General features: G+C 40.4%; 1 protein-coding gene across 10 annotated transcripts in view; it reads right to left on the bottom strand.

The window, feature by feature from the left end:
- Window positions 1-25,420, bottom strand: part of MTSS1 (MTSS I-BAR domain containing 1) — a 125,364-nt gene that overhangs the window by 83,989 nt on the left and 15,955 nt on the right. For all 10 annotated transcript variants that reach the window (XM_041460672.1, XM_041460681.1, XM_041460677.1 and 7 more), the window contains 2 exons: window positions 24,362-24,423; window positions 21,597-21,670 (listed from right to left, as the gene is read on the bottom strand). In XM_041460672.1, the coding sequence (XP_041316606.1) occupies window positions 21,597-21,670; window positions 24,362-24,423 (136 nt within the window). The remainder of the gene's footprint in view (window positions 1-21,596; window positions 21,671-24,361; window positions 24,424-25,420) is intronic.

The raw sequence follows: 25,420 nt of genomic DNA, 5'->3' as shown, positions 1-25,420 counted from the left end.
CAGTGTCACACCCAGATGGCTCCTAAGCACTTCCAGATATGGTGACTCCACATCCTCCCTGGGTAATTTATTCCAATATCTGAGCACTCTTACAGAGAAACAACTTTTTCTAACATAGAATCTGAACCTTTGGCACAATTTAAGGCCATTTCCCCATATCCTTTCACCTGAGACATGGCAGAAGAGACTGACCCCCATCTCACTACAACCTCCTTTCAGCTGCAGAGACAGTGAGGTCCCCTGAGCCTCCTTTTGTCCAGACTAAACACTGCCGGCTCTTCTCATAAGATTTGTTCTCCAGACCCTTCACCAGCTCCACTGCCCTTCTCTGGGCACACTGCAGCACCTTCATATCCATTCTGAGCTGAGGGGCCCAGAAGTGGACACAGCACTCCAGGGGTACAGCCCCACCACTGCCGAATACAGGGGGACAATCCCTGCCCTGGTCCTGCTGGTGACACTATTCCTGCTCCAGGTCAGGGTGCCACTGGCCTTCTTGGCCACCTGAGCACACACTGGCTCATGTTCAGCTGCTGGCGAGCTGCACCCCCAAGTCCTGTTCTGCTGAGCAGCTCTCAAGCCACCCTTCCTCACGCCTGTAATGATGCACATGAACTTCCATGAATTTGAAGCTATGAATTTACTGTCAAACTCGCCTTTTTTCAGTGCTGATGGGATGTAAAATACCTCAGCCCATGATACGCATTGCCTATTCCAGTTTTCCTCTCTTACTCACCAAAAAAAAACCCCAACCAAAACTCCAACCCCACAATTCTAGAAGTATAAAACATTCAAATCCAACTAGTGTTTTTTTTTTTTTCTTCTTCTTTCAGGCACCCAAGAAGAGCTTCACACTTAGGCAAGTCAAGTGTTGAGACCTGCAGGGAGGTTGCTGTCACCTTGACTTCCTTCAACTATCACTCAAAAGTCCACTTGAATCCTGTTTCCTATTCTGTTCAAACACTGGCAATCCTGAGGTCCTCTCCCAGCCCCTGCAAAGAGCACAGCACCCTTCGCATGAACCCGAGACACTCATGTCATCTCCTGGCACACGTTCCCAGGTCAGCTGTGCGATGCTGCTTCCTCTCAGAAGAATGAGGAAACGTTGCCAATCTCTTTTCCTCCTCTCATTTTTTAGACACTATTTCACAACAAAGCACAACCCTCATGACATTTAAAAATAAAAATGCCCAACCATCAATTTTCTCTTCCTCCCACCCGAAATGTGCTTGATGTGTTTACTCAAATATTTAAATTATGAGGTCTTCCTGTGCCTGATGTAGTAATATTTAAGGTATTGCTGGTATTTTTACAAGATGCAGGTGTAGTCAAATTAATTACCAGATAAAAACAGATTGATCTTTTACCAGTTATTAAGAAACACTGAACTGCACTATTTAAATAGATAACATCCTGCTTCCAAGAAAATATGATTAAAAATGTATGCTAGTGAAAAGGACCTGGTTTGTTATTACAAAAAAGGAAACAATGGAAACAATAAGCTCTGCAAAATGCCCTTTTTAAAACACACACTGTGCTGAATACAATGCAGATTATCTGGGAGAATATGCAGATATCACAAAACAAAGATGAGACAGGAATTTTCACTGTGACAGAAAGGATTTATCGCGAAGTTAAAAAATAAATTCTTTGTCAATTGAGAGAAAACGCCTTTTACAACTCTGGCATCTGATACCAGTTCAACACTATTTGGATGCTCCGGATTCTCCTTTTTCTCTTAACTTGGTCTGTTTTAGAGACCACACAAACATTCTTCTGCTAGAAGCATTTGTTTCTTAAAGTTATTATTAGCCATGAAGATCTAAAGCAGATCTGTTCTCAGCTACATTCATAGCCCAGATGTGGATATTGTGAAGACTCTGCATGAAGAATCAAAGCCAAGATTCCAGGGTCCTGCACAAGAGACCCACAGGAGATGAAAAGAAGGCTGTCTTCAGCATTTTCATCCTACAAGCTATTTATGGGGCTATGACTTCACACTTTTTTGTTTTCAAGTAGCACAGATGTGCTGTACCAATTCATAGATTTGGAAAAAAACGTGTAGAATGAGCGTAAAGAAAAAATCGCTTTTTGCACCTGAAGTTGAAGCAATACAAACATGGAACAGGATGTGATATATTATTATTGGGGCAGATTGTTTATTCACTTAAATACTTACATTATATTTTGTGTGACGATCATTTGTCTGAAAAGATTCTGAAGCAAACAATAATAAAAAACTATTTTAGTACACAAGCTGAAAAACAAGTTTTTTTGTCCGTGTTCTCAGTTTGTTTAATATGCAGGAACAAATCCTGCCGGAATTAGCAGAGTGCCTTTCTTTTGACTTGTATGTTAGCTGCATGGTAGCTATTTTGTTGAAGGTTTGTTTTATACTTAAATCAAGCAGTGACACTTTTAAACAACACATCCTGTCTTCAGAACTCAAGAGAGATAAGAATTTAAACAAAACCTGAACATTATGGTTCAGGTTTAGACTAGGTTATAGACTAGACTATCCTAGGATTTTCCTGCTTAAATGATTGTATGATTCTGTCCTCTGTAAGAATGAAGGTATTAGTAGATCCAGGAAATTGACTTGCTGTGCCATAAAACAACTCGCAAGTATGATAAAGAGGGTGTAGTAAAATTCCTTATTGTAGCTGCAAATTTGCAATACCTTCTGCCAATAACATTTATAGGAAAAATACTTTATAAAGCAACCAATAAAGTTTCCCTTCCTATAATTTTCCATTTACATACCACATTACTATCTCCTTTGCATACAAGAAAATTTTATTTGCCACCAACTGAAAAACATACAACATCCAAGGACAAAGATCAAAATGTATGAAGAATTCAGGAATTTGCATCGGGATGTCCCTGAACACCAGGATGCTGCCCCAGAAACCAGATTCACTAGAGTCTTCTATAGAATAACACACAGCATCACAGAGTCACAAACAGATCTGCAAAATTTTAAGGAATAAATTTTCAATGCACAGCCCTTATTCCACTCAGTGGTACAAATTAGCAAGGGAGGTTCCTTAATTAGGAAGTGCTAAATTTAGCATTGCAGTATTCATCTCAAAGGGTCACAGCCATCTGTGTTTATTCCAGCAACTATAAAAATGCAGTTTATATATGTTCATTATAGAGTATAATTTACTGCATGTAACTTTAAGGTTTTCAAAAAATATTTGCCAAAAAAAAAAGCTAACACCCCCCCATTTCTTTTTCCTCTCCCAATCTCCCACTTCCACTCAAATGAGGTTAGCTAAGAAAAACCCTATTCATAGGAATCAAGAGCTAAATATCAGTCCACTCTCACAATTAACAAGCAGCCTCAGTCAGTGTCTGTGCCATGAACCTGGCTCTGGAGGTTTATAAACAGGCCCCTGTATATTTTAATTTGAATGAAATATGTCTGAGCTATTAGAGATGCTTGTACTAGTAAGAACTACTCCAAAACTGCAAGACACGTGTTTTGCATTGCATTAACAGAAACAAAACAGTGATGCCTTAAAAGTCATGGATTAAAGGAAATCATGCTCTGGACTAAAATCGTATGCTTTTGATTATTTCTGTGGTGTAAATGTCTCAGGAATTGGAGGAGTGAAGGATTCTCAAGCTGTTATTCTGATGGCACCAGGCACATAAATTTTCCTTCCTTCAAGACAACCCAGCCACACACAGTGCTGAGGATGCAATCACAATGTTTCACAGGTCTTGCAATCAGAAAGTTCATTAAACATACTGTTAACTATTAACTTGCAGCTAATGACCTGCAATTGCATTGCCACTCAGCTTCCATGCCCCTCATCCAGCTCTGAATACAGTCTAAGCCTCATCTTGTTTTCAGGACATTTAGCTATTGACAAGATCAGTGCCTTGACAAAGCTCAAAGCAGGTCAGATGTATGGATCTAGCACCATCACTTTCTGCAGAGCATCCCAGTTAAAGTAAAATACTGACCCTCAGTCCTGAAACATAAACCTCTGTAGACCTGTGCAATTCCATCTTTGACCAACCAGCTCATCCAAATACTAGGATGATCACAGCTTACTGACAAAGAGGTCCCTGCATGCCAGAAGCAGCTTATTATGGCAGGAGGATCATACTTCCTCCTTATATCCTCAAACCTTGCACACAGAGAAAGGCAATAGTTGGATAATGGGTATGCTGCAATCCTCCCCATTTTACATACTGTCTTGGTCCACCATTTTTTCCTGCTTATTACAGTAATTAATCCAGCAGATCCATGAAGGCACCACACTGGTCATTTCCATCAGCTAACTTGCAGAAGCTATACACCCTTTCAATGAAGCCTGGGAAGAGCTCATTTTGAGTCTCTCTTCACAGCAGATGCCAGGACATACCACCTGTAGATTTATGACCCCCTGGAATGTAAGATGGAAGACACCTGAAGGCTGCAGCCTGTGGTACACACTAACTGCCCAGGTCACAGGAACTGGATACAAACCACAGATCCACTGTTGAAGATGTTATCGCTTTAACACCAAAAATATGATGCTTACCACTCAAAGACAGGTTTGAAAGATAATAACTATGAGACTGGTATGCTGGAGGAACAAGCAACTTTAACATGTAATAACAAAAGCATTCCCTGCAGTCTGGCAGCTGCATAGAAGCACTAGCAAATCTGAAAACGCTAAGACTGTTTACTCCAAATTTAGTGGACACGTCCAAATGAAGTGGTCTAGAGTGCAGATCAAAATTCCAAGTGACAAGCTGTTGCAAAATTATCTGCTAATTCTTTCAAGTCTTGTCAAATAGAAGATCTCTCACCCTCTACCAAAAGAAAAATCATCTAGCAGTAGCTGATATAATTAAATTTAATGCAATAAAAAAATTACCCAAACTCTAAGACCAGCTCATAAATATGTAAATTTCATTGTTATGAAAAGACTAGTCAATCAACTCTATGAAGAGATAGCGAGATATTAACTTCTTTATATTGTTAAGTGCCCATCACTTTTGCCCAGATAGTTGAAATTGCAATTTGCAAATACACAAAGCTAGCTGAATAAAGACCAGCATCTCATTTCTCTCCAGCTAAAAAAAGAAATGAATGTAATCAGCACATTTTCTCTCTAGATGAGAATGACAAATACAATCGCTAATGCATTGTGCTGCATTTCTGGTCTTACAGCTGCTTAAAGCTTCTACTTCCAAAAAAAGAGTCTCAAAAGTAGACAGCTGTGAATGTTACTTGCCCTATGCAAATGTTTTCAACTTTAAAAGAAAACCACTTTCCTCACTGCCTAACTCCCTCTTGTAGTGCAAATCAGGAGGAAAAAGGAGGAGACAGCATGCTTAGATTCCTTCTTTCTGTTATTCCAGGAAGCTGTTTGGGAAAATAACTGCTCAGGCTCTGCATTTCAGAATAGCATCAGCTCCCCCAGCCACCAGCAAAGGGCTTTCCTCAGCCAAAGATCATGCTGCACCCACGCACTCTTCAAAGCTCCTCCTGCTGATCCTCATGACCATTCCTGGAAACTGCTATTTGTGCAATCCAAAGCACTGCTCCAAGTACATCTCCCTGGTCAGAACAACACATGCCTAACTGCTATAAACCACTCTGCACACAGTGAGAGGAAATCCAAGCAGCTCCAAGGCATTCTGTAAACAACCAGACATGCTGCATAACAGACAGAAAATTTAACAGCATAGGGGGACTAGGAATTTAAAACGCATACAGGACATCACTGAGTTAATTATGGCAACCATCACATTTTATTTTTCTTTTTTTAAATGCTTATGGTTACTTACTGTACTTATCTAAAGGCACAAAAAATGGGTACTAACCACATAAGCAAGCAATGCAATACGTCGCTGCTTTTCTTCTCTTTATATATTTTATGCAAGTAACACCTGCAACTTTCCAATTTTTCCACATCTTCTAGACAGCAGAGGACAAACCTGCTTAAAGCAACATGGGAAGAAAGTATCTAAAAGATTGAACATGCTGCACCTAATTGAATGCACCTACATTCATCCCTTGAGCCTGATGCAATTTCAACTCTTACACTTTCACAGACTTCTGACTAACCAGCAAGATGGCAGAAACTGGAGGAAAGCTATCTCCAGTTACTCCCGTTATTTTGTATTCTTATTCTCATTTCAAGGCAAATAGCCTGCAAAAAAAATCTCCACAAAGCCTCACCACAGATGGCAGTTTGGCATTCCCCAGCCAAGCTCACACCTGCAGCTTCCATGACCGCTGCTGCAGCTGGGCTTTTTGTCTCCTCTCACTGACAAAAACTGCATAAAACGCAAGTGTTAAGTGACCCACTATCACCATCCATTTCATTAATGAACTAAGTCCACAGGAAATCAAGATGCAAGCTTCTACTCTTGGCTCTGCTCCCGCCGACACAGCTCTGCTTATTTCCCAGGAAGGGGTAACCCTCGGGCAGTTTGGGCATAGACTCATTTGCCATGGGGAAATTCCCATCCACAAGGGGAAGGAAAGAAAAAGCATTCAAAACTGACAGTTCTGAAGAGGACTTCAATCACCAGCACCAGTGTAAGCCATGGGAGCCCTGTGCTGAACAGGCCATGAGCCCTGCGAGGGCAAAGGCAGATCGCTTCACAGCAGTTTCACTTCAACTCTTGCAGCTAGCCAGCCCCAAATGGGAGTCACCACCATCCCCACAGCACTTCACTGTCTCCTGGCCATGCCATTTCACTCCAGGCCATGGCTTGACACAGTCCATGAGCACCAGGACAGCCATGTTATAGAAGGTGGTATGTCTTCTTGCACACTCTGAGTTGAGGCAAGACCATCTCTCCTTGTCTGTGAATTTTAAGCAAAACCCACAGATGACAGACACAACCAAACCCAAAGTCTGTATTTCCTTCAGAAATCCAAGCAAGACTTCTTATGGGTACCAGTATGATTTAATTTTTTTTTCTACATATATATTTATACAAAGAAGATGCACCTAGAGCACTTTCCAGCACACCTGCACTCCAGAGACGCTGCCTGTTCCCACGCCTCTCTGTGCTGGAGGGCCCCAGCCACAGCTGTGTCCAGCACAAGGCTTGCAGCAGACTAAGCCCTGACCAGCCCTCCAGAGATAATCAGGTTAGATGATCTAATGGTCCTCCTGGTCCTTAAAAAGAAAATTAGGGGTGAATCACTTTGATGCTTTGAAGCCCTGGTCCAGTTTCTCCCACAGACAGAGACCAGCCACTGCAAGATGAAACTCAAATCAAAGCCAAGTTTTACTTCTGTGGTCAGCAGCACAGACATATTTCAAAACCAAGGTGAAGCAGATGACCAGAGAAGAGAGGTGAAGCCAGACAGGCTTCTCTCTGTCTGTAGGACAGGGAGGCATTCAGTTGGCTAAGAAACAAAAGTGTAGGGAGACAGCCTGAGAAGCTTTCTGGCCAGATGCTTTCCATAAGTAAATCTTGAAATGACAGCCACTGGTCCCCACTATTCATTCACTCAGTCATTCTTACCAAAGAACAGTTCTCACATCAGCGGAACATAGTTTTGTCTCTTGTACAGGTAAGTGAATAATATTCTGATCTTGCTTCACCCTAATACTTTATACAAGATTTTTTTAAAAACCTCTGAATTGTGCAGTAGATGGCTATTAACAAGGATAACCGGATAACCCAAGAGGCTTTTTTCTAAGCTCAAAAGCTATTTTTTCTCCAAGACTGACCTGTCCAGTTGTCCACACTAAAGCAGCTCACAGATATTTAAATCATGCAAAGCCACCACTGTTTAGCTTTTCTGTTTCACAGAAAGCTTCCCAAACAGAATTATTTAGCTGATAAATTATATTGAGAACGTATCCATCAAACCTAAGTATGCTGTTCCTCATGTTTGTGCCAAAGCAACTCTACTCCTACTCTTCTATCAGCACAAATGAGTTTAAAAATAGCCTTATAAGAATATTTAAATAGGTTTCATTACAGCTTAAACTAGTGAGAAGACTTTGACAACTATTCCCACAAAGCAAACTCCCTGTAGAACCTTTTAAAATATCCTAAAAGGAATTGCAGTTCTATCTGCATAACTGAAATCAAAAACAAGTTAAGAGAAAACAAAAGAGAAGGTAAGCTATTTCAAACTAAGTGTTCATTGCTGCATGGAGAAGTCTTTGTTCAAATATATTGCATGTAAGAAATCTTATTATTGTGTAATTAAACCCTGAACTAATATGGCCAGGGAAGTGGAGCCTTTAAAACAAGGCTTTCAGGATTGTCTGGTTTGACACCTTCTTTACATGGCAGAAACAAGTTTGTCTGTCTTAATCCTTTCTCTACAACCACTGAGAAAGGTCTGTGTGTGCTGTAACAAAAGCACTTGAAGTTTTCAGGGATCACAAAAAGAACAGCATAACTTCAGTTACACCTAATGCCATTCAACCAATCAATATTGCATCTTGCTCATCTCTTGTTATTACCAATCCGCTTGCAAAATGAGGCTGTTCTACATGCATATTTCCAAATCATCCATCTTAATGCAAATATGCTGAAAATGTTGCAGGAAACATGCAGAGCCACAGTCAGAAAAGAAAAAGCACATAAACCCACAGAAGCTGAAAACAAAAAACCACAGGTAAGCCTCTTTCCAATAAAAACAAACAATGCCCTCTGCAAAGCAGAACTAAGTGTACCAGAGAGGGAAATCCAGACAGAGCCACCAAACACCAGAAAACAAGTTACCCCAGACTTCCTTTTAAAAAAGGAAAAGAAAGTGGGGGAAGTGTGAAACTCTAGCTGCCCCCTGGATCCTGTGAACAGTTATCCACCTATATCCACCTGTCCAGTCCCAGTAATGCTTTGTGATAGTTCTGGGCATGCAAAGCAGCATATCTAGGATCCTAAACAACATTACTGAAGGAATTAGGTACCAGGAAATACAGACCCTGCATTTTTAATGTAGTAGCTTTGCAGGAATTACATGGCACCTCACACAGATCTCCAAAGCACCATCTCACCCTCCAAATAACTTGAACAAAATTTGCAGATCTTAAGATCAAAATAAATTCTCATTGCTATAGACAGGTCATACAAAATAGATGTTCCTGACATCCAAGTCTTGGGGTCAAACTACCACTTCACACCTCCATCCTGGGGATGTCAAAACCTCTACAATTCAGGATTTTATTATTATTATTATTATTTATTTATTATTATTTTTTTAATTTTATTCTTGGAAGTCTTTATTCTCCTTTTAAACAGAACTAGATCTCCCTTTAACTTGAAATCATTGCAATTATGTAAATTGCTGTTATCATATTGCTTCCTTTTAAAAAAACAAAAAAAACTTCTAAATTTTATAAATTATAAATTTTGTGCATCTAGTTACTGAAACTACTGTTTGAGGCAAAATATGTCATTACAAGAAAAAGCTAAAGGAATATACTCCCGTTTGCCTTGTGTCCCTTCAACCTTTCCTAATGGCTGGAAGCAGTGAATCAAAGGTAAAATGAACTGACTTGCCCCAGTTTGTTTCCATGCAACTTAAAGCTGCATCATCAATGTTTAATGTTTACTCCCATTGGTCACAAGCAGCTTTTTATATGCTGAATATGTTTCATCTAAGAGACCTTTTCTCTTAAAGACAGCTATTCATACATCTTTCACCTTACGGGTACACCTAGAAGGCACAAATTTTGAGTCCAAAAAAAAATCACACGGGAAAATAAGTTGAAACCAAACTGCCTAATTTGAAGTAAACAAAAGTTAAGCATTAACAAGAAAACATACATTGCTTTATCCGTGATGAACACGACCTGAAAAACTGAACTCTAGAGAGGCTGAAATTCAGACCAATTTAAACAGATTAGGCAACAGTTAAAACATTGGGAAGAAGGAGATTTGGAAAGGATATTGAATAGATGAATTTCATAAACTGACCAAGCTTTAGCCTTCATTAACCAGCCTAAGAGGACAGGACAGACTTCTTGCCACTTAGGCTCAAAAATCCCTTAGCAATATTCATGATGGGCAGATGGGTGGTTGTATGCTCTTCTGAAGGCATTAGCTTTTTTCCTGTGAGAGACCCCATTAACTCTAACATAAAGCCTTAACAAGAAAACTTCATTCTAACAACTACATTTGCTTTAAAATACTCAGATCTAAACTTTAAGCTTAATTACACTGTGCATAAAGTCACTCTAAAGTAACACCTCAACAGACTTCTCCATTGTCTCTAGAGATGCACACAAGTTTAGTACTTTCACCCTAGCTGGGAATATACATGAACAAGGCTTTTTCTCTCACTCCTAATTTTGAAAGCCTGTTAAATTAATAAGGTTGCCAACAAAGAAAACATGTTGTGAAGAACAAAGTCTCTGAAAGCAGGCAGCCACTTCAGACAGAACAGCTAAAACACTTGTGAAAGAGCAGCTTGAGAAAAATGGAGTTTATAGCTCTGAGTGAAGCCGGCCTCAAGCTTACAATGAAAGATTAAAATCTGTTCGTCTAAATCAATTATCCATCCTGAGCACACACCGTGCACTTGAACCCAACAGTCTGGGGAGGGCTTTGCATCACAGTGCACACTCAGTGACAACACTCATTTCCCCAGCAGCAAGCTACATTTCAGCTTAATAGCTAAAACATTCCCTTGACTATATTCATAACCAAGGCTCCTGCCTCTGCAGCAGCTCTGTAAGAGCTACACGTGAACTCTTTACCTTTGAACCAAAGTGACTAATGCTCACACAGAGCTGCTATTCTCCATGCAAGACAACCTAGATTTAAAATGGATACACAGCCACAGCATCCAACAGAAATGTGCTCTACTGGACTCCAGTGATTTTGCAAACTAGCAGAAAATGAACAAGCACTGAAAACAGGGATAATCCATCACAATATGCACTTTAAGTATTTACTAAATTTACTCGGGATTTAATTTATTTATAACAACCCAATGTTCTGGACTTCCATCACTGTACTGCGTAAATGTAACCAAGTCTTACTCTAAGATTCTCATTTCAGCACTCTGCTTAGTACCCGCTTGAAAGAAAGGGAGATTTTTTTACTTATACACAAGAACAAAGGTGAAGATGATTTCCCAGCAACATGAGTCATTATAGTCTTAAATGATAGTTTCCAATCCTAGTTCTCAAACTGTAATCTGGTCATATCTCAGTGCCAAATTATCTCAGATTATTTGAATGCATCATTACTCTCTTGACGCAAATAGTTTAATCCAGTCATTTATCGGGTTTTTTAAATCACTGTAATACTTTTACTGTGGACTTGCATACGTAAACAGTGAATACAAAAGATGACCTATCTGAATGGATATCCTTTAAAAATAAAAACCCTTGCTTCTTCATGGATATGTACCAGATGTCCCCTAAATATTCTCAGCACAACACACCCAGCTCCTCTTTGTCCACCATATAGTTCTTCCTCTCTACACTCACTTTCCTCAGCCTGCTCCAGCATCCCTAAATACCAAATGAGTAAGAGGCAGCTCTTAAGAGGGTGGCCAAGCCAAGGCTCCCCTTGAGCTGGCTGAGCAAATGGCACTCGTGTGTACACACATGTCCATATCTACAGGTATAGAGGACATACAACTTCACCCTCTCCTCAGAGATGCTTGGCTTCTGGGGGAAGAGAGCTTGGAAGACAAGAACACCTGATATGTATCTCCTTTTCTAGCACAGCCAAGAAAAAACAACCTTCAAACATAAAAAAATGACATCTTCACACTTCAGACTATTTCATCAACACCCCAAGTTTACTTCAGAGATCAGACTTGCTCTCATCACAATTTGGGGAACTTCTGGGGTTGGGAAAAAAAGAGACCAAACCACTGCTGCCTGCCTAAGTCCAGTTTCTGTACTTAGAGGACTTGTCTGGACAGTGAGCACAGTTCTGCATTCCTTTCTTACCTCCATCACATTATTCAAATTCTAAAAGTGAACATAGAATAAATAGAAGATTCAGTTTCATTTTCATGCACCTGACCCCTGGACTAATTCTGGACTAATTGTAAATGGTGCAAATCAGGCTTTGCATATTGCCTGGCACCCTGAAAGCCTGCAGCCTCTACAAGCCAAGCTTCAACACTCCCACCACTGCTTAACCCTGCAAAATCAAATGCATTAAGCAGGTGTGTCTGGGACTAAGTAAGGGCAGAAGCTGGTCCTGCAGACAAAAACACATTAACAGTGCTATTTATCATGCTCAGCAGAACAAACACCAGCTCTGCTCCAAAACAGAGTAATGGCAATACCAATGGCTGTTACTCTTGGGAGAAAATGGACCCAATTCCCAGGCATATCTTTCACTTGGGGGTGGGCTGAAGTGACTCCAGGACAAACACTCATTGATGTATTCTTCAGTGTTTCCATCTGGCAGCTCTGCCAAGGGAGGGGAGTGGTGTTAGAGAAAAAGACATCCCCCTCCTCACCTCCAACTCCATTTTGCAAAATGCCTATTTTTAGCCCTCAGTGCACATGCCGAGGTGCACAGCACCACTACTGTAGTAATGGCAGCCACAAACCTGCCTGCTTGCTTGTCATCCATCAAGTACTCACACAGTAGTAGTGACTGCATCGAACTGCAAAACAGGCTCAAATACTGCTCCAAACTGAAGTCCCAGCCAGCTCCTTGATATTAGTTACTATAGAAACCAGTCCCTCGGCACAGGCGCTCACAGCAGGAAATCATGCAGATTTCAATTTTACATAGTAATAAATGCTGCGGGAGAGGAGAATTTCACAACAATTGCAGGGGCTGATTGTACAAACTCAGACCTCTTCTACCCCACGACACTGCAGATGAATGTGCCCACGCACACAATTGTCACTGGTCCTGGTTTTGAAGTGATTTCCACAGAGATTGAGCTGGGATGGATGCTGGAAAGCTGATAGCATTTTTCAGTGGCTTCGTTAGACTGGAAACGTACTCATTTTTACATGCAAGAAGCCCATGTGAAAACAACAAAACAAGCACCAACTGGAAAGCAGTAGGAAGATTAAGCATGTATGTAAGTACAGACAGTTGAAACATTTTACCAGAAATACTGACAGGTCACAACCCAGGGCTTCTTTGGAAACAGCCCATCTTCCTTTTCTTCTCCACCCTGTCCAAAAAAACAACCTGAATGGAGGGCAGGTCACAGATTAATTTGCAGAAAAAAACTGTTGTAGAAAGCACAAAGACAAGAGGGAAGACTCTGAGCCCTGAAATGAAACAGTGAGGTAATATTATTTTAACTTTTCAGAAGTAGTTCTACAGGTTGGACTCCATCATGTGTGGGAGTGGAAGAGGAAGACACGCAGCACAATGCACTTCTTGTCCCAGGCAGATCTTAATTTTCTACTGAAATTCAAGAACCACTGAGGACTCTTTCCAACCTTTCTAAATGAGCCTGTAAGCCTGAACAGGGAAGGTTTTACTACATCAACCAGGGAAGAAAAGAGCAGGGAACTGCTTCACTGAAGAAAACTAACATGAAGGGAGGAGGGAAGGGGTGAACAGCTTGCACAGCAACAGGGACAAACATTTGTGCTGGCAACAGCCGACAAATCATCAAGCAAACAGAAGGACAAGAAAATGAAGGAAGCTGGTCTATTTTTAAGCAAGACCTCATTATTACCATGAACATGCACTGCTTCCCGAGAAGCAGCAGGTATGCAAACACGAGATGAATCATATCACTGAGTAAATCACCTGGCAGTGGAACACTAGTTTGCATGGACACACACAGAGCGAACACATACGATCTATGGTCCTGACACCTACGAAAATGTGTGGAAGAGCATCCTTCTGGGAGGCAGCCTGAATTATGGAGAGCAAAAAAAAAACCTGTTAGACAATGCAAATGTCACTGCTGCTTCTGAAAATGACTTTTGTTACTGCTTTAGTTAATGATTAGATGGAGTCCATTGTTATGGACACTCCACTCGCAATTAGTCTGCTGCAGCTTGTAATTTCACTTTTGTATAGCTCTCTCATGTCATTAGGAACAAACACAGTTTTTGTACAGCCAGGGTAGGAATAGACTGAGGGAACTGGAATAGACAGCCCAAGTGAAAACACACATTTTGTATCACAGCCTTTGCACAAACTGCCTTGCTGAAACAAAGGAACTCCACAAGTGGTTCAAGGACTTGTGGACTGGGTGCAGTGAGGTTAACTGCAGGACTCTGATCAGGTCCACACTCACACCCCCAGGGTCTGGCGAGTTTGCAAGAAGCCAGCTGACAGCACCAAATCCGATACTTCACCAACACATGTCTTCTGGGAAGCCACCACTGAGGTGACCAACAAAAAGACAACCCCCAAACCTGCATTTCCAGGCAGCTGTGAGGCACAGAGCACAAGGCCACAGAAACTCAGCAACTGCTCTGCAGCCTCCACAGGCTATTATGGGTAAGGTCCATGAGGCAAGAAGCATTACCCTACTTCACAGAAACCTTGCTTAGTCTGAACTGATTTTCTAATTCTCTTCCCACGACACAGAACTTCCCTTTCTCTCCTACGGCAAATAAAAAAGATACTAAATAAAACACTATGTGAACAGATCTTCAGCTACCTTTGTTACCCAGCTGGTGACAGATTAAAAATAAGAGCTGCAACAACTCTCTTGTTGTGATTACTACAGGATTGTAACTATGTGCCAACTAGTAATTTATCACATCAAAAGGCTGCCTGAATTAGCCTGAAAGGGGATCTTCCACCGCAGAAACATGTGCTACACTGGGAAAACCAACCACCAACCAAAACCTCAGCCTCCACATCCCATCATCAAAAGGATGCTTTTGCATCTTTGATTCTAAACTAATAAATCATCTGAAGGAAATCCTAGAGCCACTTACAATTTATCCTCATTACTTCCCGAACTGGATGATTAAGACATTAAAAGTTTGGTTCTGTTGCCAAGATTGAGAAAATTCTTTACAGCTACAAAACCAGTATTTAGTTACTGAAGTGCAGGTGCTCTGCGTGAAGATGCCCACAGAGATATAAATTCATAATGTAGCTGGAAACAACAATCCATCCATCCATCCATCCATCCCAAGCCTGCAGAAAAACCAGGATCTGATATTCTATCCTCCTAAAAGCAACACAGCTGTATAAGTAAGGAGAGAGAAAGAACCACAACCAAGTGTATGAAAAATTAACTCTGAGCTGTTCCCCCTCCCCACACTCCCAAAGATTTCCAATTCAGATGATAGTGAGCAGACTTACATTTACTCATGTGAAAAAAGTCCAGCCACTGCTATCTTAACACACCAACCCACTTCTTGGACGAGGTACTAAAGAATCTTGTTTGCTTCTTCCTCCCTTACCCTTTTTTTTTTTTTTTTCCCTCATAGAAGCTGGTATTGCATTCAAATTTTCTATTTAGCACACAAAATCACCTGGTGGCTTTACTCCCTTTCCTAGCAACATCTCAGTCTCTCATCACCTCAGCAAAAAAATACTGGGCTGCAGGGCAAATGCAAACTCCACTCCTGCGTCACTCTCTGCGCTATACAAAGGGGCACCCGACTATGTAAGTTACCATAGCAATTATTTTTGTCTATTGCCCTGAATATTACTCCTTAGGTAGGGATAAATCAGCACAAATGTTGTCAATGACCCTGAGCTAGATTTTGTCTTGACCTCAAGGAAAAAAATAAGGCATAAATAAATAATATTTTTTATGCTGCAATGCCTGCACTTACCCAAAGAAAAGATAATGGCCATGTTTTACCTGCAGTGCAGCCCTTTCAAGCCCCTAAGTATAAAATCTAGTCATTAATAACCAAACCACTTCTCTTGAGTTTGAGCATTTTAGATGTTCATCCAATTTTCACTGCTCCAGCCAAACGGGCCCACATCAGAAGCAGAGTTCTCTGGGAGACACACTTGTTGACAAACATGGACTGACATTTGCTACTGGTCTAGAGAGAGATGGGAACACAGAAACAGTGAATAACACAACATGGCCTTTGTGATTTGTAGTTTTAGCTGTTGTTAAGCAGAATATCTAAGTCCCACTTCTCCCAACACAACAGATATGCAAAATGCATCCAGCTTCAAAATTATCTGCCAGTGATTCTGATTTCGGTCCTGCGTTTTGCATCATCTTCATGAAAACATAATGGAAGACTGAATGGTTCATTTAAATACTTTTCTTCCTGATTATTTTATATATGAAAATCTACAAAGAAAAAGTCTGGACTGTATTATTTTTCTTCAAAGACTCCACAGGAGGAAAAAGTACTTATGACAAAGTCTTAACTGACAGGCAGCTCAAACAAAGATTTTGCTATTTGAATATGAGAATCAGAAATTAAAGAGGAGTCAGACAAAGGAATGGGACAATGAGAATGCCTTTCCTGTTGTGACCAGCTTTGTTTTCACTCTGAAATTAGGCACAGATCACCATCACATCTCCACAGTCCACAGCCAGGAGCAAAGCTGTCTGTTTCAAAAATGTTATACAGCTGTATGTCTATTGCTGTAGATTTTGATGTCTTTCTCCTCTCTGGCCTTAACTTCTGTTCCATCTTTTGTTTCTCTCCATGAAAATAAATAAATCAATAAGAAACACCTTTCAGGACTGTCCATTACATTTTGCAGTAGCACCAAGACCCTACCATACCTTGGGTCACACTCTGCCATATTTGCAGTGAGCCAGATCCTGGTTCAGGAGGCCTAAGCACACTTACTTGGGAGATCACAGATAATTCCAGCCCTGCAACACTTTGTGCAGCTTGGCACCTTGGGAAACCACTTCAATACATACAATATAGATCCTGGCCAAAATAAAAATGGATCACCCAGAGTAAGGACTGGCTGAAGGTGTACTTACACACTACTTGGAAGAACATGGATGCAGTGTCTGTCCAGGAACACTGATCTGCAGCAAAGCTACTATTTTAAGCAGCCTTAGTGACTGCTCTTCATGTTTAATGAGTAGTGCCATAGAAGAGCTACCTGACATAGACACTCACAAATATTAATCAAATATAATTTTGTAAGTAAAAGTGTTAAACTATATTTACATTTTGGTGTGCTGTTGAAATTTAATGAGGCCTGAAAAAAAGTGCAGGCACTTTAATGTAGCACTTCTTCCACACTGATATATCTGGCCCCTGAAAAAGGGTAACATTAAAATTACTGTGCTGATTTTGGTCCCTGCTGCTGCATGCCATGCAGACACAGACTGAGTTTTGCTCCCAAATCTACTCAGTGCCCCTTGGTAGCTGGCTGTCTACCCACAGTACCCTCCCTGATCTCAAAACCCTCAGTCTAGCAGAAAGGGTCTCCTGCTCAAGTGGAATTTCCTACAACTCTGCATTGCCTTAAAATCCTCTCAGACATCTGTAAAATGAAAGAGATGGAAAACATACTAGATGTCAGAATTACCAAAGGCAGGGAAAACATACCTCTAGTAGTGCTTGCCAAGAGGGAACTTCAAACAGCATTACAATCTATGGAATGCAACTGGCCAGAGAAAGCTGTGTGATACACTGACACCCTCTTGAAGTGATTTAACTAATCTGCTAATATCAAGCACACCTATGTATATGCAAAACCCTTCAATATGAATGAAAAACAAAAAACCACAAGACTTGAGTATCAGCTGCCTCATTAACAATCTCACTTTGAAGATCAATTTTAAGCTTGGTAAATCAAAGCTTTTAGATCATCTTTCCATAAATTTTAATTTACACCTGTGCAGATGCAGGTAGGCAAGACTGGGGCAGGGTTTTACTCGGAAGCTGCTGATGGTGTATTAAGTGGATATATAAGAAGCATGCATATCTTCACATTAATCTTCCTCATAACACAAGGAGGATAGTTACTTTTCACACCTACTTTTTCAAGTTCCTGGGCTCTAGTACTTATCTACAAAGGACATTCAAATGCAGCAGAGGCAGAAGACGACTAGCATACAAAAAGCAAAGCAATTTACACACGGCCTTTTACATACTGTTGAAAGCCAACTTAAACATATATCACATATAAACACAGTATTTGGGATGCACAGTTCTTGACTTCATAAGGCAATATATTTTTATTGCACAAATAATAAGGTAAACATAAATTAAATTAAATTGGATTTAATTTTCTTCCATGCTTCAGGTAGAACTGATGCAGGTAAAAACATTCAGATTCTCAAATATTGAAAGAAATAAGCCATGAAAGAAAAGCCTGAACTAAAACTCATGAGCACACATCTCCCCAAAAGAAAACTTCACTTTTAAGGTATTTAAGAGTTGTTATTACACTATTTAAGGCATATTAAGGATTTAAAGGTACCCTGAAGCACCTCATTCATTTAATATTTTGTAAGCACTCTCTTTAATAATCATAGTGAGAGATAATACAGATTCCACTGCAGACTACCAAGTTCTGCTGGGCTGTATGCCAAACAGATGCAGCTTGAATAACAAAAACTGCTACATAGATGTCTCTATTTGTCAGAGCTCAAAATTCAAAACATCTGAAGGAATTTTGTTTTCAAAAATCTCTGATGCCAGCAGAAACAGCACACACTGCTATACAGCTAGCATTACTTTAAATTAGCAACATAACTTAATAATCTCCCCCATTCAAATTATGATTCTCAGATGACCAGACCCACAGAAATCTAACATTGGTGATACATGCATCAGAACTGATTTCCCTGTGTTTTCCCTTGTCCGGCTAAAATCAAAGCATTGAACCAAAGGAACTAAACTGAGGAAAAAAGAGACAACTTTGGGTTGATGCACATCAAAATGGAGAGACAGCAAAGGAAGAAGCAAAAGCTGAAATGAGCTGGTTGGGAATTAATTTGTATACTGAGTCACCACAAAACATCAGGTGCTTCACATTCAGGGCTTTTCCTACTTCAGAAGCTACAAAGGGAAAAAAATACAGCAAAGTACAGGTTATCTGACTCATCCAATCAGAGGTTTTACCACAGGCAGAGCTCCAGTTATGCCTTCTATCTGAGCTCCAGGTGGGAACGTGAAGATTAACACTGCTGCCACTGCAGGATTAGAAGGAATCAAATGGCATGGAGACAACAATGCACCAGAAGAGCAAAGACAGGGCTTGGGAACAGCAGTAATGGCACACAAGGTAAGGCTACCAGTTAAGAACAGGAACTGGCAATGATGGAAATAAGCTCTCATTCTTGAACACTTGGTGACTGAAAGGAGATTGTCTCCCCTTGCATGTGTGTGGACATGTATATCCAGGCAAACACTTTTTCTTGTTTCAAAGCTAATGCTGTTGCAAACAGATTGAAGAGTAGCCAGAGTTCTTCTGTAGACTGATAAAACACTTTCATCAGCTAGATCAGTGAGTCTTAAAATAACAGGCCACTTTCTGTAGAACTATAAGCAATAATGAATTACAGGCAACACCAGCTTCACAACACTTCAGTCATCCTACAAGGAACTAATGCTGTCCCTCCAGAGCAGGCACCTGCTTCAGTATCTTCATATACAGTTAGTTCCCAGAAGAAGCATTTGGCTCATGCAATGATAAACCAGCCTCATGATGTAAAATACACCAACCTCCCTGCCTTTGTCATGGGAAGTGCTACACAAGTCTCATGTATCTCCAGCAACTGAACATGACTGTCTGACTTTGGTTAATCTGTTAACTGTAAACTTTGGTTTATTTGTTAACCCTCTAAACAGTGTGAAACACAGATGTTTGATCAGACAATCAGATACATAATTTTATATACTGGGCAAGTGACAGGCAAAATTTAAGAAATGATTTTTCACTTTAGGTAACCACTCAAAGGGAAAACTGACAGCCTGTTAAAATTCCCACATCAGAGAAGAAAAATATTAAATTTGCTCTGTTTTACCTTTGGAATAGAATTCCTTCAATTGATGGCAAAATATGTCTTTATAAAATTGTGCCCTCATAAGTCATAGGGATTTTTGCCATCACCTTTCCTGGGGACAGGTGTTTATCCCTGTCCAAAGCAAGGCAGAATGATCAGTATTTGTTAAAGGACCAAGGTGCAGCCTCAGAGATCAACTTGAACGGGCACAAATGGAACTCAGGCTGGGTGGCAGAGCAGAACCACCAGCTAACTTGGAGTTTTGATTCATTGCCAAGAACATCACTTTCTAAAAATAAAACCAAAATCCCCTTCTATCCTTTCAGTCAGGGAAGGAAGAAGACAGAACAGAGGAGCTATACAAATTTGGCATGCCTGGATTCACAGAGCTCCTTTTGTAAAGGATGTGTTCGAAGAGATAAGAGACAAGACACGACACAGCAGAAAGTGTAAAATACCCTTCAAAAACCCACACAAGCCATTTTTGTTTGAGAGTGGGAAAAGTTTCAGTCATTCTGGTATCTCAATGGAAGTCCTATAAGCCTACCAGCATAGCTAGAAGACAAGTCTCAAGGATTTTGGTAGTTTACTTTGTTTCCCCTTGGGGAAGGCAGAAGAAAGAGAAGCGAACATGCTTCAAGGAAGGACATGTCAGAAATCCAAGTGAAGTTCTTCCTTGAGTCTCATCCTTAGTTTATTCCACTTTCTGTCATGTTTATTATTTTATGTGAGCAGATTACCTATAATTTACAGTAGGCATGCATATAATGAGGAACTTCTTATCAGAATGTAAATATTAGCTTTAGACAGGAAAAAGAAGTATTCTTCCCTCTTGTCATAGTGTGACTTGGAACTCACTCCAGCAGCTGCTATTCCTCCTGTTAGCCAGAGGTAAAGGAAGTCTGACTGAGCTTGCACTCTGCTAATGGGAATGAACACCCTTCATGTAAGCAGTATTACTTTCTTACTCTCCAAGTCAATGCCAACAGCACATTAAGACTTGAACAATGCTACAAAATTTTTAGGGCTAGGGGTGACCAAGAGCTGCTCCCTCAGCAGTGATTTATCTGCACTCTGGATTTACCCTTCAGCAGCAGTCCAAGGACAGTGACCATGGGGAACGCCCTACACCACTGCAGGGACATCTGCACACCATGCCTTGGTCACTGGGCATCCAGCATCAGGGAGAAGAAGCCTTTTGTCTCCTTCCAACTCAGCAGCCTGGAAAGGATGCCAGCTGCACTATTTTGGCTCTCCATACTAACCAATAAGCTGAGACTGCTACCCAGAGAAGCCTACAGCCTAGGAAAATTCAGTTTGACCAAGAACATCAGACTTAAGGGGGAAGGAGAAGCAAAGTCTTTGCTCAAAGATATAAGTCACTGTCATCATTACTGGCAGATCCTAAAGGCCATAGCATCAGCCAGTATCTGCTCTGTCTCCAGCAGCCCTACAGTTATTTATTCCAAGCCTTTTACATTTACACAAGGTACAGAGGCGTCAGTGAATACAGATTTCTGTAAATCTTGCTTTCTAAAATATTATTCATCAACGTATAATTCAAATGGTAATTAAGAAGTGTTCACATGATTGATGACACATTTAAATTACAGGTTTCCAGCATTTTTTTTCAGTAAAGACAACTTCCTTTTTCACGTGCCACTTTTTCAAAGTGCAAGTCCATCTAACAGATGTCTCACAGATCTGCTTGTCAATGTAACAAGACTTCTTTTTATTACTACAAATGGTATAAACCACACAGCATTCTGTTAAACTCAATATTGACACATCTGCTTACCACGTGTATTAGTAGCCATGTCAGCCACTTTCTGAAAGGCATCCAAAAAGGCAGCAGCTGCTACTACTGTAGTCCTGAAATGCATACAGATAACAAAACATTAGCAGTGTCTCATTGATGCCTATTTAATTACTGCCAAAAACATTTAGGCTTATAAAGAATAACACTGTGAACTTGCAGAGGCCACAAAAAGTATTCTCTTTTATATCTGAACTTAGCCTTTTCCCTCCTTCATTTCTTAATCCCTTCCTTGCTTTGTGTTAGCACTATGGACTTGGAGGCAGCCACGCTAATTCCATGCTGAGAATTGCACAGGACAGGTGCTGTTTCAAAAGAGCACAGCCACCCTCCTTCTAGCTGATTTCCTCTGATGAACTAATATTAAGCAGTCAGACATGAAAAACAAATCTAACACACATTATACTTCACCCATTAGTGAACAAATTATAGCCACTGTTATTTTCAGGGAAAATGCATATTTTAAGAATAAACATGCAGGAACTTCCTTTTATCTAGGATCCAGCATTTTTCATGTGGGGAGCATGAGCATCCCTTGAAACAGAAAATTTTTTGGAAATCAGACTGGTCTGGGAGTTCTTGGACAAACAGAAAAGTGGGAAAAGAAGAAAAAAAAAAACCCCTCCATTTCAAGAAAAAAACAAAACAAACCCAGAAAAACCACCAACCCCCAAAATTACCAAAACTCCTTTCTGATCTAGTGCTCCTCCAAGCAGGACCCTTCCTGAGAGGTACACCAGCAACCTCAGACTTCACAATCCAAAGTGTCAACCTCACTAGCCCAATCTCCCTCCACGTTTGGAAAGCACCTACATCTGTTCAAGTGGACAGCAAACGTGAGTTACAATTTCCAGACACGTTTGTTCTAGATAAGCACGCCCCAGAGCCCTGAACACCTCAGGTCAGTCCCAATTTCTGAAGGTTTATAGTCTGGTTGGCCCAATTAAAGAGAAAGTAGGCCAGGGCTCTACAATTGTGCCCTCTGCACAGTTACCTCATGGTTCTGTTTCTGCACATCTTTTCTAATAGTAACTCTGATTTTCTCTCCTGGTGGTGTCAGTCAGCCTTTTCAAGCAAAATCCAGAACAGGGACTATCACATTCACTTTGTTTCAAGAGCTCCTTGGTAGCCTCAAAAAACCCAGCAGACCTGCAGGGAAGCTGATCCTCAGCCAGAAAGACCACAGGACTGCTTAATTAGGTCAGATTTTATGCAAGTCTCACTCCAAATATGCTCAAGGTACAGAGGACATAACTGGCAGTGTAGTAAATGGCCTACTGAGAGCACAAAAGATTTGAACACACACACAAAAAACACCCCAGGCGTGAGAGGACCAATCAAATGCATAAGGACTCTCCACATGCCCAGGAGATTAAAGGGAGAGCAAGCCCCCCACCCTGACAGCTATCTAGAAATATTGGGCCCTGGAACAAAAAAAAATATTTTCTAAAATTTTCCTTAACGTTGTTTGTGATGTTCATCTTCCAAACTTGTGGGTCACACTGTTATTCATGTACTATGTTGTTAATTATTAATTATATTGCTAATAACAAAGTTCCATTTCCCCAGTAACAAGATCCAGAAAGATCTGGCTCCTGCTCAAATGACATCTGCTGTCCTTTAACAGAGCACACAGAAATGAAACAGCAGCAAAAGGCACACATTTGCTAGAAACAAACAGCAAATCCTCAAACACAGGCTTTCAAGCTGCCTGCCTGCATGTTCCTGTAGCACTGCACTTACTGAATGCAACACCACAGGACTGGGAAATAAACAAAACTATGCCTCATGCCATCCCAGAAGGCCTGTGTTTGAAGAGCACAAACAGCTAGGAAAGTTCTCCATTTCTCCTCTTTCTCTACTTCCTGTACATCTTCCATACTCACTGTGACATGATTGCTGGAAAAGGAAAAAAAACCCACATGCAAGTGTGGCATGTTGGGCACAGTGCAGCAGAACAACATATTCCAGCTGCTTGCAGCAAATGAAGCAAATCCCCAGCTTCTCTGGGAACGGTTCATAATGCAACACAGAACCACAAATCAGACTGCCAATAACCTGTTACCACTACAGCTGCTGGGGGAAAAAAAAAATGGTGCTTTGTGGAGTACAGAGGAGACTGTGGTTTTGGGAAAGTTTGAGGAAATGGAGCTTGTATTTGTATCAGCAGAAACAAATTTTACAAATGAATGAATTCTAGAGGTAGAATTGGTCTGAGTGTGATATTTCTGCCATGTATCAAAAAATCCAGAATGCCACTTTCAAAGTTTACCCCAAACCCTTAAGTTTTAATAATCACCAATGCATGATCCAGCAAAGCAATTCTCTTAATTTTTAAGTCAGAAGAAAATGCTGTTAACGTTACCAAAGATTTTTTAACATTTTGAGCCGTCTTCCAACATAACCCCTTTGTATTCTACATTAATAAAAATGGCAACATAGACCCAACTTCAAATGTGTGCTCACTAAACAACAGTAAACTCTTTCCAACTTTTCATCAATATCCATGAAATTTAGTTCATTTTATATTTATTATGTATAGCTGGTGGCATATTGTGAATTTTCCTAAATATGTTAAAACACCAGTAGTAGTATTTAAAAAATTACATGCAGGTGTTGACTAAGAAATATGCACAATTTTACTAGGACGTGCTTAGAAAATTATCCTTGCAAAAGCTGCATTTAATATTAATGTTTGCACATCCAAGGAACTGTAGGGGATCCTGACTGAGTAACATAAAACTTACCGAAGCTGAGACTGCAGTTTCCCAGCTTTATTTATAAAATCTTCCCACACTGGGTAACTTCCCTGCAAGAAAAAACAAAACACAACAATGAACACTTAATTTGAGCATTCTATGCAATTTAATACTATAGATCAAATTAAACTAGATGTAAAACAATAACTAAAACTGTACTAAATCCCAATCCATGAACACCAAAATTGACTGCTTCTGAATCCAGATGAAACAGGAGTCCTCTAATGAGGCTTTACAGTTTTTCTGAATAGAAGCATTGGGCAAGAGAGATTTCTGAAGCAGCAGAAAGAAATGCATAAAGAAATGCAAAAAGAAATGCTTGGGATGGATACAGCAAAAACCAAGCCCATTCAAAGCAGGGTACTACTATACTGCATGTACAGAGAAGCTCCCAAAACCAAAGGCAGCATCAGAGTTGTTCTTTACCAACTGTTTTTTCCAGGTTCAGGGCCTGCACAATAGAAGTGTGACTTGACCAATATACCACCAGAAGCACTGCCTCAATATAACTCTAACTGCACACAGAAAAGCACAGTGACAGCTTAAGACAACCAGCTTTCCCAACAGCTACCTTGTCACTGCAAGACCTGTTTCCAAAACAGTCAAAAGCCTTGGACACAATTTCTGAATTGAAGCTGACAAAACAGCATGGCACTGAGTGTATACAAAGTGCTTAATAAGGTTTAATTCTTCCTGACTTCAAGTTTCCTATAGAATTTTCCCCATTTTTAAAGACTGGATTAAAACCCAAAGTTTTACTTAGAATATGGACACAAAGTATTCTTACAAGTCGTGATCTTTATTTGCCAAATTTAAAACAAAAAATTGCTCTCTGCTCCAAAACTGCTCTCTGCAGAGTAAGTGCAAATTTTCTAAGAGCAAAAATGTCATAGAAAGAAACCTCAACATTTCCCTTTGATTGGAGTCTAGAGAGTAAAATAAAATATCCCTGCTTCCTTTAATAAAGGTATAAGACTTGCTGTTACCAGAGCAACAACACAATAAAACCCAGATAAGGCAGATCCTCAAGGCTAACATTACCCCAGC

This window comes from Pyrgilauda ruficollis, unplaced genomic scaffold (genome assembly GCF_017590135.1).
Source record: "Pyrgilauda ruficollis isolate IOZ18807 unplaced genomic scaffold, ASM1759013v1 scaffold147, whole genome shotgun sequence".
Taxonomy (NCBI): domain Eukaryota; kingdom Metazoa; phylum Chordata; class Aves; order Passeriformes; family Passeridae; genus Pyrgilauda; species Pyrgilauda ruficollis.
The sequence above is the reverse complement of the archived record's forward strand: the minus strand, read 5'-3'. Positions and strand labels throughout refer to the sequence as shown.